General features: G+C 43.0%; 1 protein-coding gene across 7 annotated transcripts in view; it reads left to right on the top strand.

Moving 5' to 3' along the window:
• PTPN21 (protein tyrosine phosphatase non-receptor type 21) overlaps window positions 1-14082 on the top strand; it is a 191305-nt gene extending 177223 nt beyond the window's left edge. For all 7 annotated transcript variants that reach the window (XM_029597749.1, XM_029597748.1, XM_029597746.1 and 4 more), the window contains 2 exons: window positions 8363-8523; window positions 9129-14082. In XM_029597749.1, the coding sequence (XP_029453609.1) occupies window positions 8363-8523; window positions 9129-9257 (290 nt within the window). In that variant the 3' untranslated portion in view covers window positions 9258-14082. The remainder of the gene's footprint in view (window positions 1-8362; window positions 8524-9128) is intronic.
• The last annotated feature ends 379 nt before the right edge of the window (window positions 14083-14461 follow it).

The raw sequence follows: 14461 nt of genomic DNA, 5'->3' as shown, positions 1-14461 counted from the left end.
CATCCTATGCACCGCCTGCGCCTCCTCAGGGAATGGGAGTCCCCAGAGACTGGTCTTCACGTTGGAAGGGCTATGGATAAATTGTACCCACTCCCTGAGGACTGCCTGGACATGTTAAAAATTCCTAAGGTAGATTCTTCTGTCACCGCTGTGACAAAGCGCACTACCATCCCGGTAGTGAGCTCTACAGCCTTATGGGATGTACAGGACCGTAAACTTGAATTTTATTTAAAATGCATTTTTGAAGTCTTAGCTCTTGGTGTCCGGGCGACAATTTGCAGCAGTCTCATGCAGCGGGGCAAGCCTTAGGTGGATGCAGCAGTTACTCAGCACCCAGGACCTCCCGTCTGCAGAGGCTGAGCAAGCTGAACGTTTGGAGGGTGCTATAGCCTATGGTGCGGATATGATTTGCTTCGGGTCCAAGCTAAAGCTATGGTTTCAGCGGTATCTGCCAGACGTCTTCTCTGGTTGCGCAGTTGGTCTGCTGATGCTTCTAAGGCTCAGTTGGGCAATCTTCCTTTTAAGGGCAAGTTGCTTTTTGGTGAAGACCTGGAACAGCTTATTCAGTCCTTGGGGGGAAAACAAGGTACATAAGCTGCCAGAGGACCGTCCCAAACAGTCAGTCTTTTTTCCCGTCTCGTTCTCGCTTCAGGGGGAATCGCCGTTATGTTAACAGAGCCCGTGGATCCCTCCCCAGGGGAGGGGTATCCAGGTCACAGTCTTGGTCCCATTCCTTTCGTGGCCGTCGAGGTTTCCGAGATGGCCATCAGCAGTCCACCACCTCTAAGTCAGCTCCCCAGTGAGATTCGGCTGGTCCATTCCTCCGCACGAAACTTAGGTGGATGTCTTTCTCTGTTTCTCGGGGAGTGGGCCAAAATCACTTCCGACCTCTGGATCCTCGATGTGATAGAGCACGGCTACGCTTTAGAATTTGCCAGACACCTTCCGGATCTCTACATCGTTTCCCCTTGCGGCCCTTCCAAGTGGCCTGCGGTTTCCCACACCTTGTTGAATCTTCAGGAATTAGGGGCAATCCTTCCAGTTCTGGTACACGAAAGGGGCGCCGGCCAATATTCAATTTACTTCGTTGTTTCCCCAAAAAGGACGATTATTTCCGTCCCATTCTGGATCTCAAAAGGATCAATCAGGCCCTCAAGGTTCCCCGTTTCAAAATGGAAACCCTGCGGGCGGTAATTGCAGCGGTTCGTCCCGGGGAATTTCTCGCTTCTCTAGATCTGAAGGAGGCTTATTTTCACATCCCCATTCGTCAGGACATCAGAAGTTCCTTCGTTTTCAGATCCTAGGTCAGCACTTCCAGTTTCGGGCTCTCCCATTCGGTCTAGCCACTGCTCCCTGCACCTTTACCAAGCCTTGGTAAAGGCTTGGTAAAGGTGCAGGGAGCAGTGGCTAAAGGTGCAGGGAGCAAGTGGTAAAGGTGCAGGGAGCAAGTGGCTCTCCCATTCGGTCTAGCCACTTGCTCCCTGCACCTTTACCAAGCCTTCCCGAACTCCACCTAACAAGATCCATCAATGACTCCTATGCTAAGTAGCTGTATATAGTGGACTCCATATTTATTTTGTTCTCTTGTATATACAGAGGACTCCTTATTTACATTGTACACTTGTATATAATTATCCTCCTCTATCTCTTTTATTTCTTATAATCCCAGTTCATGAACCCTTGTTAATTGTAACTGCTTCTCTTCTCCATGTTTATTTATGTTTTCGGTTATATTTTTGCACCCCTGTTTTCTGTAAACCGACATGATGAGAACGAGTTCTTGAATGCCGGTATAAAAAAACCTTAAATAAATAAAAATAAATAAATAAATCATGGTAGTCGTTGCAACAGCTCTCCGCCGAGAAGGGATTTTAGTCCATCCTTACCTGGACAATTGGTTGATAAGGGCCAAGTCCATCTCTCTCTATGTGCTCGCGGTAGACAGGGTCTTAGCCCTTCTTACTTCTCTCGGTTGGATAATCAATTACTCCAAAAGCACTCTTCTCCCCTCGCAAGAGCTGGAATTTTTGGGCGCACTTTTCAACACCCGGATCGGGAAAGTTTTTCTTTCAGACTCGCGGACAATCAATCTGATAGATCAGTTGAACAATTTTGTTTCTCTCCCTCTTCCCATGGCGTGGGATTACCTCCAGGTCCTAGGGACCATGGCTTCCACGATCGATCTCGTCCCCTGGGCATTTGCTCATATGCGTCCTTTGCAGAAAGCATTGTTGTCCCGTTGGAAACCGATATCCAAGCAGTATCAGGAGATCCTCCCCCTCTCTGACTCTACCATCGCCAGCTTACAATGGTGGTTCTCCCCGGCCCACCTTCTCAAGGGAATGCCTCTTTTGACTTCTTCTTGGGTCATAGTAACGACAGATGCCAGTCTCTCCGGTTGGGGGGCTGTCTGCCAATCTCAAACGACTCAAGGGTTCTGGTCCCTGTCCCAGTCTCGCTGGCACATCAATCGCCTAGAAGCCCGAGCGGTTCGTCTCGCTCAAGTTTTTTCTTCTTCTGATTCGTCACAGAGCTGTCCGGGTTCTATCAGACAATTCCACCACAGTAGCTTACATAAATCGGCAGGGGGGAACTCGAAGTTGTCAAATGGCGTTAGAAGCCAGCAAACTTTTTCTCTGGGCAGAAAGGCACTTGGATCGCCTGGCAGCTTCCCACATAGCGGGAAAAAAGAATGTTTAAGCAGACTTCCTCAGTCGTCAACATCTCGATCCCGGTGAGTGGGAGTTATCAGACGTAGCGATGGATCAATTGTGCGCAGGTGGGGCCCTCCTCACCTAGACCTCATGGTGACGCTAGCCAACTCCAAGTCTCCTTGGTTCTTCAGCCGGTGAAGGGAGCATTGTTCAGAAGGGGTGGACGCGTTGGTTCTCCCCTGGCCCTCCGACGTTCTTCTCTACGTGTTCCCACCGTGACCGTTAGTGGGGAAGGTTCTTCAGAGAATAGAACTCCATCCCGGTCTGGTCATTCTCGTGGCTCCCGAGTGGCCCCGAAGGCCATGGTTCGCGGATCTGGTGAATCTCTCGGTGGACGGACCTCTTCGTCTCGGTCATCTGCCCCATCTTCTGCGGCAGGGTCCCGTATTTTCCGACCAGGCGGATCGCTTCTGTCTAGCGGCATGGCTTTTGAACGGAGATGTTTAAGATGCAGAGGTTATGAAGATGAAGTTATTGCCACCCTTCTCAGGGCCTGCAAACAATCAACTTCCCTTACTTATGTGAGGGTCTGGAAGGTTTTTGAAAATGTTTGTGAAGAGTTGGGTGTTTCAGCTCGCTCGCCTTCTGTTGCGGTTTTACTTTCTTTTCTTCAGCGTGGTCTCTCCAAGGGTCTTTCGGTCAGCTCTCTGTGTGTTCAGGTTTCAGCTCTTGGTTCTCTCCTGGGCACCATTGAGGGTCAGCCGGTCGCCTCTCATCCGGATGTCGTTCGTTTTCTCAGAGGCGCTAAGCATTTAAGGCCGCCTGTCCGGTCTATTTGTCCTTCGTGGAATTTGAATTTGGTGCTTCGGGCTCTTTGTACGGCTCCTTTTGAGCCTCTTCGTCGTGCCACTCTCAAGGACTTGACTCTCAAGACAGTTTTCCTGATTGCTATCTGTTCAGCCAGGAGAGTGTCTGAGCTTCAAGCTCTATCTTGTAGAGACCCTTTCTTGCGTTTTTCAGACTCTGGCGTCTCTCTAAAGACCGTACCTTCTTTCTTACCTAAGGTTGTTTCGTCTTTTCATATTAACCAGTCCGTTGAACTCCCCGCCTTTTCACCAGAGGATCTCGCGGCTTCTGGTAATAGTGATCTCAGTCGTCTTGACGTCAAACGAGTCTTATTGCATTATCTTGAGGTCACTAATGATTTTTGGGTTTCCGATCATCTTTTCGTTCTGTGGAGTGGTCCCAACAGGGGGAAGCAAGCTTCTAAGGTTACGATTGCTGGTTGAAGGAGGCGATTTCTTCAGCCTACATTTGCAAGGGCCTACCAGTTCCTGAAGGCCTTAAAGCTCATTCTTTACATTCTCAAGCGACTTCTTGGGCGGAGTCTCAATCGGTTTCATCGCAAGAAATATGTAGGGCGGCTCCATGGAAATCTCTTCATACTTTTGCTCGTCACTACCGACTCGATGTTCAGGCTCCAGCCTTTGGTTCCTTTGGTCAGCAGGTGCTTCGAGCGGGTCTGTCTGGGTCCCACCCTCTATAGGGAAGCTTTGAGACATCCCATGGTCTGGACTGATCCGGGTACGTACAGGGAAAGGAAAATTAGTTCTTACCTGACAATTTTCGTTCCTGTAGTACCATGGATCAGTCCAGACACCCGCCCGTTCTTATTCTGTCCGCTCGAATTCGTTCTTGTTAATCTTGTTGTTTGGTTTTTTCCTCCTTACAGGTTTTTTTCTCTATTTTTGTCTTCTGCATCATCTTTCTGGGATTTGCTGTTAGGCACCGGAAGCATCTTGCTTGTTATGTTATTTAGTTCTTTTAAATTAAAATTTACTATTTATCCTGGTACTTGCTTGATCTTATACCTTTTCTGCTTTGACAATAGTTTTACTGAGGGTTCCTGGGTGGGTTCCGTCCTTATATGGGCATGCCTCAGAACTCTGGTCTGTCTCCAACTGCTGGAACGGGGGCTTAACCCATGGTCTGGACTGATCCGTGGTACTACAGGAACGAAAATTATCAGGCAAGAACTAATTTTCCTGTCTGTCTCAGCACAGAGGTCCTCCTCGGTGAGGACTGCTAATCCCCATTCTTGTCAGGGCAGAGTATTTCAGTGCTGAAGCAAAGAAGTCCTGTTCCATTGCAGAAGCAGGTGTGTCTGATACCGCCTGTCAGACATGGTGCCAATTATTTATTTGTTTGTTTTTATATACCGACATTCAATCGAGATATCACATCGGTTTACATGTAACTGAACAGAAATAAGGCAGAAGCTACTTATTTTACATTGTAACATTGTAACTGGATCAAAGAAGTCATCAAAGCGCGGCCTACGTGGAAGCAGGCAAGCCACCGCCTTTACAAGTCAAGGCCCATTCTACTAGAGCCCAGGCAGTGTCCTGGGCAGAAACCAAGATGCTGTCACCCGCCGAGATCTGCAGGGCGGCGACATGGTCCTCCATCCACATCTTCTCCAGGTTTTACCGCCTGGATGTTCAGGCTCGGTAGGACATAGCTTTTATACATCCCATTGGTCTTGAGTCCATCTGCTACACGCTAGGAAATGGAGAAATTACTTACCTGATAATTTCATTTTCCTTAGTGTAGACAGATGGACTCAGCATCCGACCTACGGCTACTGTTACTCATGGAATTCTCGGGGGACATCCCCGGGAGCGAGTGATTCAAGGGTAAGCCATGCTTTCCTTCATCTAGGACAGTGGTTCTCAACCTTTTTTCTGTTGGGACACACCTGACAGATGGTTCTCACATGCATGACACACTGACCCATGATCGTCACAGGGCTAGATGTAAAAGTATAGTTTGCATCCACGGGAACACCCCTGACCCACAATAATGGATGTAAAGCAGAATTATGACATTCCCCATACAACTCACCCCACAAAAAAGATGTTCTGGTGTCATCTCAGTATCAGCAACTCAAACTCCTTCTACTTCCAGGCTCAATAGCCCTACTTATGAAAAGACAGCAGTTTACCACCAATGCATGTCCTCTTGAGAAAACACAACAAATAAGACTGATACAAACGCTTACATGCTAGTAAAATATCTCATCTCGGTAACAGACACAGAACCGACCTAACATACTCCCAGGATCTGTAGTATTGCACATAAACTAATCCGCACACAGTTACACCTGTATTAGGGTTGCGCCTGTTGAGTGTATTCCATATCTATGAAAAGGCAACACTACAAATATTAAATCAGGTCCTAAAAACCAATACACCTCTTATTAGGAAAACAGAACTAGCAAGCAGCTATAGATCTCCACACAGAAATAATTGTAAAACTATACTAATAAGCAGAATACATGTTTCAAAATAGCTATGAACAGAATAACATCCAACAATTAAAAACTCATAAAAACTATTAAACATTCTCCAAACACCAATAAAATATTTCAAAAAAGCAGACATCACATAATATTAAATAATTAAAATGGCAGTCAATCAAGAAAAATAAACTTAAAAGGCCACCTTTACTTACCCTCTCCAGCAGCTCTCCTACTCCCCTTCCATGCAGGCCGTGGCACACACCAGAAGCAGCAGTATAATCTAAGCTCTATACTCATGGTCCTCTTCCTTAGTGCCCATGTCTCTCTCTCACACACCATACCAGTCATGCCCCCATGACCAGTTTCTGTCTCTCACACACCAATCATCTCCCAAACAGTCTTTGACACACACACACCAATCACCTTCCTGAACAGTTTCTCTCATGCCATACACACACAAGGCTTCCCACTCCCGTGATCTACTTCTCACTCTTATAATCACTTTCTCTGTCTCTCACACACACACACACACACACACTCACCAGTCTCTCACTCCCATGCTTGTTCTCTCCACATGCACAGGCTTTCATTCCCATAATCACTTTCTCTCTCTCTCACTCACTCACTCACTCACACACACACAAACACACGTCACCTGATCTCTCATGCATACACACACAGGCTTCTCACTCCCTGGCTTCTCATTCCCATAATCACTTTGTTACACACACACACCAGTCTCTCTCTCATTTCCATGCTCGCTCTCCACCTGCACAGGCTTCTCATTCCCTGAATCACATTCTTTCTCTCACATTCACACACACCAGTCTCTTTCTCTCACACACACCGTCACCTTACCAACCAGTCTCTCTCTCTCTCATGCATGCACACACACACAGGCTTCTCACTCCCATGCTTTCTTTCACACACACCCCACACCAGGCTTCTTATGCCCATGCTTTCTCACATACCCAGATTTCTCACTTCCATGCTTTTTCTCTCTCTCTCACACACACATCAGTCACCTCCCTGTCTAATGTCTCACACTCTCACATACACATCAGTCATCTCCCTGAGCAGTCACTTTCATTGTCTCTCACATATACATACACATCAGCTCTCTGACCAGTTTCTCTCAATCACGCACATGCTCTCAATCACACGCAGGCTGGCTGCTTCTCTCTTTCTCTCACTCACTTCCTCCCCCCCCCCCCAAGCACAAATTTTAGATGCAACAGCCTCCTCCTCCAGCCCCCGCAGGCCAAGAAAGAAGAATCCCATCGGCTGCGGGAGGCTCACGCTGATGTCTCCTTTCCCGATTACCGGCTGCTTCAATTGCTCGGGGGCCGCTGCCGCCGCTGCTATTTTTCCACGCGGCACGGCTTTCTCCTTCCCGCACACCGCATATCACTTCCTGTTCCGGGTCACGGGGGGTGGCGCGGGAAGAAGAAAAGGCCCACAGGTGCCACTGCTTCTTCTACTGCTGCCGTTCTCACTGGGCTTGAACGTGCTGATAGCCTGGTGGCAACGGCAGCAGGGAAGGAGGAGCAGTGGGAGAGACCGGGAGAACGCGACACACCTCTGCCGATGCTTGACGACACACTGGTGTATCACAACACACCGGTTGAGAAGCACTGATCTAGGACACCCATCCTACCGGGTGTCGACGTTTCTTGGTTGAGGACACTGGCGGTCTCCTGCTATAGCCAATTCAACCAGTTCAAATTAATCAAGTTAAACACGTGATAAAGTTAATCCAGTTATTCAAATTATTCAGTCATACATATATCCACAGTGCTTTTCGAGGAGAATACTGAAGAGCTGCACTTCCTGCAGGGATATATGTAATAGGGCTGACGTCAGATTGCAATCTGATCCGTCTCCAACTGCTAGCAGGAGTACACTATACCCATTGGTCCTGAGTCCATCTGTCTACACTAAGGAAAACGAAATTATCGGGTAAGTAATTTCTCCATTCATCCTGCTGTCTATGGAGAACCCTGTTTACAGGTGGTGACTACTTATGCCCATAAAAGTAACTGACAGGGATTCTTTAAGTTTTTTAATTGTTGTATATTGTATTTGATTATTGTTCTTTGACTGTTGTATTTTGATGTTTTTTAAGGTCTTTGTACACCGTAATGATGTAATTATGAATGACGGTATATAAAATCTTTTAAATAAATAAAATATAGAGGTGATAGGAATATGTAAGAGAGTTCTTAAAAGCATCTACTCAGCTGAAACCTGTTCAACACCATCACTTTGGAATCGCTGTTGGGAAATGATTTTATAAAAGGAAACATGTCGCTTGCGACTTATACTTGGAGATGTTTGTTTACAGTCTACATGTTGATCATCTTGTGCTGTTTTGCTGTATCTATACCTACTTTATTTCCAACCATAGCCTACCTGGAGGAGATCCAGTCAGTGCGCCGTCACACGAACAGCACAATGGATCCCAAGAGCCCAAACCCTCCTGTCTTGGTACACTGCAGCGCTGGTGTTGGAAGGACAGGTGTGGTTATTCTCTCAGAGATCATGATTGCCTGTCTGGAACACAATGAGGTAACTTGCCAAGCATGAATGATGGATTCTTAATGTTCGGTGTAAAGAGAAAACTCTGACCATTTTTTAATTCCTACCCCAATATGTTGGCGGCTATGTTTGCACTATGCCAGAGGATGAACAATTCTGCACTGTTCAGTATTTAGCAGTAGATGTGGCAGCAGAGGATTCTGTTTATTGATAATATTGTACAAGAGTTGGGTCACCTAGTTCTAAGTGTAGAGGATTTAATTGGTGGCGATATAGCCATCTCACTGAATCTGTGTAATGTGCTCTTTGTTGCTGGTTTTCTCAGTAGCAGCTCAACATGAGGCATAGTTGAGTATCACAACCTCTTGGGCTGTGTATAGTTTCATTACCAACACAAGCCCTGTTAAGCTTTGAAACGTATTTTAACATTGTTGCTGTAGAGCATAAAGGGTGTGAGATGTTCTGAAAGGACGCATGCCCATCGCCCGCTTTCTTGTTGCATTGCAAGATTTGCCTGCTTTTCTCTGCTATATCCCATTTGCCTTTTCCATATTGAGCCATTTACCTGTGCTCTGTTAATTTGACCTTGCTTCCTCTTTCATCACTCTGCATATTTGTCTGTTCTCTTCCTTCAGATGCTGGACATCCCCAGAGTGCTGGACATGCTTAGACAGCAGAGGATGATGATGGTGCAGATTATTTGCCAGTACACTTTTGTCTACAGTGTTCTTATTCAGTTCCTGAAGAGCTCCAGGCTTATATAAACCTCACCTGTTCCTGTGGGACCCACCCAGGCATGTTTACAGAAGAACCACTGCATTGGGTTCAAACAGATTTGCCCTTGTGGTTTCTTTCCAAGAGTTAATTCATCCAGAGAAACATATTGTTGCTGTTTTGTGAGGAGGAATGTTAGATTCGGGTGCAGTGTAACAGTTTTGGTAGTCTGGGCGTTTTCTGCAAGACCAGCGCAAATTCGTTTTCTTAAAATTGAAGATAAAAGAGATAGGTATAGGATAAATCAGTTCTACTCAAACTTTTCGTGGATTGTTATTCTGGGTAAACAATAAGCCTTCATGGTTCTGAGCAATTTCAGCAGTTGGCTATTGAGCCGATTTAAAACATTTTAGTTTTATCATGTTCATTTTTCAAATAGAAAACTGAAACCAAATCAAAAGAAAAGAGATGTGTAGAAAACAGTTTCCAATGAGTGCTATAGCAGAACAAGCCTTGAATTTTAGAAGACTTTCCCCTTGATTCAAAGAGGACTTAATATGCTGTTTGTATGAAAAAAATCTGTATTCAATAAGACATTTTGAGTGCAAAGTTTGTGTTGCTCTCTTGAGACTGATTTCAAATGTGAATGATTTGTCCCTTAGGAAATACCAGGCTCTTAATGTCAACTATCGCAATATATTTTGTTTGATACAATGGTCTTTTTTTTGTTTTTCAGTTGGCACTCTGGTTTTATTTCCAGAGCCAGCAGCCATTAGACACTCAAATGTTATTTACAAAAGCCACATTTATAAGAAGAAAATGTTAGTTTTATTTTTAACTTTCAAAAAGCTATGCATCTACAGAAGCAGAGATTTTCAGCAACAGTGGAGGAGTGAAAGTCTCAGATCCTGGTTTCAGTGTTTGCATAAGATGAAGGCACTTTGGAAGCGTGAAGGGTTCATCGTTGCTGGAGAATGCATTATCAGTATTATTCATAAGCACAGACTGGAGATCTGATTTTACCGGCTAAAATCAAAGTGGATGCAGAGAAGGCTTGAAGCACTTTTTCCCTTTTGCGCTTTGATTTATTTGCTTTAACATTTTCGTTTTTGATTGTGTGTGTTAGATTTTGTGCAGTGTTACTAACAAAGCTTTGGACTATAATTCACCTAGGAGGAGAATTTGGTCTGTGGTGTGAGTGCAAAATGGTGTGAAAAGGCATAGGAAGTGTGTCCAAATGTGGCAGAATAATCTTGAAAACTGATAGTGGGATAAAAACTCTATCAAGCTTAAGCTAACACAAGAAACCAGTATTCATTGGTCATATGAAGGACTTTTGCTTACATTTTGGTGCATCCCACTTAATTTCAAAGTTGCTGGAATTCTTTTGGGAGTGATGCGGGCAATGATAACTTCAAATGATAAAATTGGGAGAAGGAAGATTTTTGGGAATGTTTTTCTTGATGTGATGTTCCTGGGGTGATCACTGGAAGGAAAAGTCAATTGTGTTTCTTGTATTGCACAATAAAAAGCAGTTTTATTAATTTGTACAAATCTTAAATAAGGACTTTAAACAAAAGAACTGAGCTGCTCATGACAGACTTAAAGGGGTTCATTTGGAAACGTTCAAGGAAGAAGGTGTAATCGTAATCAAATCTTGTCACTGTATACAATAGGGTTGCACTTTGTGATCTCTAACAGTGATGAGTAGATTTGTAAAAGGACTTGGGCTCAATCTCTCATTTCTAGTAGATTAAACAGCTTAATCTGGAATTATAGTAGATTTCTAGTAGATTAAACAGCTTAATTTGGAATTATAACTTCCAAACACTAGGCACAGAATTGAGAATACAGTACTTCCAAATTTGGATTTTGATGTGTTTTTATATAAATTAACTTTATCTGTTGAACTTCTGATTTGTTATATTTTGCTGAATACAGCAGAAGCTCAAGATCCTTGCATCTGTTGTAATGTCTCCTCTGTCTTATGGTAGAACGTCTACCAGTGAGCAGCTCAGTTACATTGCTTACCTGTCATTGTTGGGCTATGTATCACTTTTGGCATTTCAACTCGTTCCATAGCTAGAGTGGTAATAGCGAGATGCTACATGTGAACTGCAGCATCACTTCACCAGAATTATCAAGTCACGGAAAAAGCCTACATTTACTGGTCTAATGTAAGACTTGCAACCTTGTCTGCTGTCAGGTCACTTTGTAAAACATTGCTAAAAAGTAACTTTTCTAAACATTACTTTTATTGTACTCTTATCCTTGCAAGGGCTTCTCTTAGTCTCTGGCAAGACTTTTCCAACCAAACCAATTAAGTCATCTCGCATGTTTTCTTTAGAGACAAGTCAGAACATACTGATCATAAATTTGCTCAGCTCTCAGTATAAGCTGATCCTTTTTTTTGGCAATTTTGAGGCAGAATCTGGCAATAGAGTGGTCCTTTTAGGCAAACACTCAGAAGAAACTTACAAAAAAATCTTCCTTGGTTTTCACATTTTAAGAAAAAAATTGGGAAAACAGTGATCTCGTCCCTTTTTCTGTTTTCCAAGTAAATTCAACAATAAAGAAGAAGCTGAAATATTAGATCAGGGATTTCTATAGAATGAGACACTGGGAAGGAAATTGATACCTTTTAAGCTATGAATAGAGAAATAGTACCCTGACTTAGATCAAGGCATTCCAGGAAGACTTGACCAAGGTTTTCAGGATAACCACAATGAATATATAGTGGGTCTCCAGTGGATGCAGATTTATCTCCTGTGTGTTGATCATGGATGCCATGAAAACCTGATTGGAACAGATATGGGAAGTCCTGGACTAGATTGCATGGCATCTGGACTAACTGCCAGTTTTATCAAATGTCAGCTAAAATATAAGATGGATGACATACTGTGGAATAATTTTTGTTTAAATATCTTAAATTCAGAGAACTTATAGAATTAGACATTGAATTTTTAACTGAGTTGTAACTAAGTATTTTAGGTATATTTTGGACAGTGGCATCAAATTGCAGTATTTGAGATGATACAAGTTTCAAGCTAGCTTTGCTTGTTTTACATTAAGCTGTAATTTATCTAGATGAAACTTTGTTATGGAGACCTGTAGTGAATTTTCCAGATGGATCTCTGCTGTAATATGCCAATCAGTCAGCAGGCATTAGATGGTTACGATAGAAAAACCGCTGCTTAAGGGTAGAGTGTGCCACAACTTTCTTGCTCTGTTTTGTAGGGTTTGCTCTTATTTTAGTTTTTAAATCTCATTATGATGGGTATAACTGATGTGCATGGTAGTTCTGCCTTTTTAAAGCATGATTATGGAAGTTTGCAGTTTTCTAAACCCTATGGAGAATGTAAACATTGTGACAGTTGCAGCCTGTTTTGGTGCACTTTCAGATTTACTAGCCATGGATCTCTCTCTCTGTAGAGGGAGATATGGACTGAAATGGTTTGAATGGTTCTCCCTCAGATTGTATTGAAGCAGCACAAATTTATACCAGTTTTTCAAGCAGAGATGTACAATCAGCATTCAAAAGTCAGTCCCTGTTGGGTCCAGCAAACTAGTTATGCCACTTTTTAATTTGTATGTAGGCAACAGGGATTCTGTACATACATAGGCAGCTTATCCCAAACTTTGCATCATAAAAGCATTTGAATGATCATTTACTTTTTTATTTTTTATTTGTTTTGCTACTTTACACTATTTTGATATGAAGGAAAGCCTTAGTGTTTTCACATTAGGTGTTTATACAATTGTGTGATGATTTTTTGCTACCAAGAAACAGTGTTTGGTGTTTTAAAAGAAGGCAATGAAAACAAATGAAGGAAGAGAGATACCTAGCATAGGCCAGGATGTTTTGCTGTATGTTTTGTGTATTATAATTGTTCCCAGATCTGAATTTAAGGAAAACAATCAAGAATCCTACCAAATAAAGTTTAGCAAGCTTTGCTTTGATTTGCCTTCCAAGGGCAATTTCATAAGAATTATGAGGTTCATTTCAAGCTGCACTTCAACAAAGCCAAATCAGATTGTGTGTTGGAATGCTTGTCCATTGTAAAAAGCCATTAAATTATGAGGCACGGTACAATCATGGAAAACAAGTTATTTTCCTCTATCACTTGGCATGTTCTCTCCCCAGCCTCTGAGACATTGTCATAGGGCCTGAGCTAGGAGTTGGTCCTTGAAGAGGTCAAGCAGGAGCTTGGTAAGAACTTGTCCCTGGAACATGCTGGTTATTTTGAAATGCTGCTGCCACCCTAGTGAAATAAAAATCCTTTTAAGGCGAAAAGACATTTTGAACTGCTCATGGTGCTTTCAGCACTCCAACTCCCAAACTGTAAGAGTTGGAAAATTTAGAATTTCTAGTTGAAGTTGGCAGACTCCTTCTGCATGTGTGTGTATACACACAGGCACCTTGCGCCTGCTGAAGTTTGTCTGGACAGTCATTCAGTAGAAGGGTATGTAAGCGTGCACACAATTCTCTGAATGACTTGTCTATATGAGCTTTCTGTCTTACTCCAAGTCCGTTCTTGCTTGAGCCAGGGTAAAGACAAAAAAAGTCCAAAATTTTTATAGGAACCCAAATGAAAGGCACAGATTCTGCATAAGTACTGTACCATGTGTGTTTAAAATATTTAGTAAAGGTTATGGTTTAGGTTGTATGTGTCTGGCCATTGCTACTGTAAAAATGTATAATTCATAAAGCTTTAATTCTTGTAAAACTGAAATTGATTTGTAAAACAATGTACAAAATTGCATTTGCTGGGCATACAAAGCTTGTATTACTGAATATGTAATATATGTGATATCTAATGTAAAATGAATATTCTATAGTCTATTTTTGCCATGGAAATAAATATTTGAAGCAAATAAACTGTTTTACTGTTTTCTACTAAAGCGGACTTGGGTTCCATTTGCTCTGAAGCTTAGCCACAATGCTGAATATTTTGCAACCATAAGAAGTAGTCTTTGTGATACAATTATATATTCTGAAGATGATTGTGATATGTTACTATTTTCCTTTACCAGATGTGGAAGTATTTCAAAACCCTTTTGCCATCTTTGTGTTCCACAGGAACTTTTGCATTATGATTGGTATTAGAACAGATCAAGCACTCAATGGTGCGGCCTAAGTAAACAGGGAGGGAGGGAGGGAGTAGCATTCCTTCTGGACAAGTGTAGGCCTCCTGCCAACAAGCTTATAGATTTTACTTTAAAACTAGAATAAGATACATGAAAGTGGAAGAAG

Source organism: Rhinatrema bivittatum, chromosome 4 (genome assembly GCF_901001135.1).
Source record: "Rhinatrema bivittatum chromosome 4, aRhiBiv1.1, whole genome shotgun sequence".
In the NCBI taxonomy this organism is placed as follows: domain Eukaryota; kingdom Metazoa; phylum Chordata; class Amphibia; order Gymnophiona; family Rhinatrematidae; genus Rhinatrema; species Rhinatrema bivittatum.
This window is presented reverse-complemented; position numbering and strand designations above follow the sequence as displayed.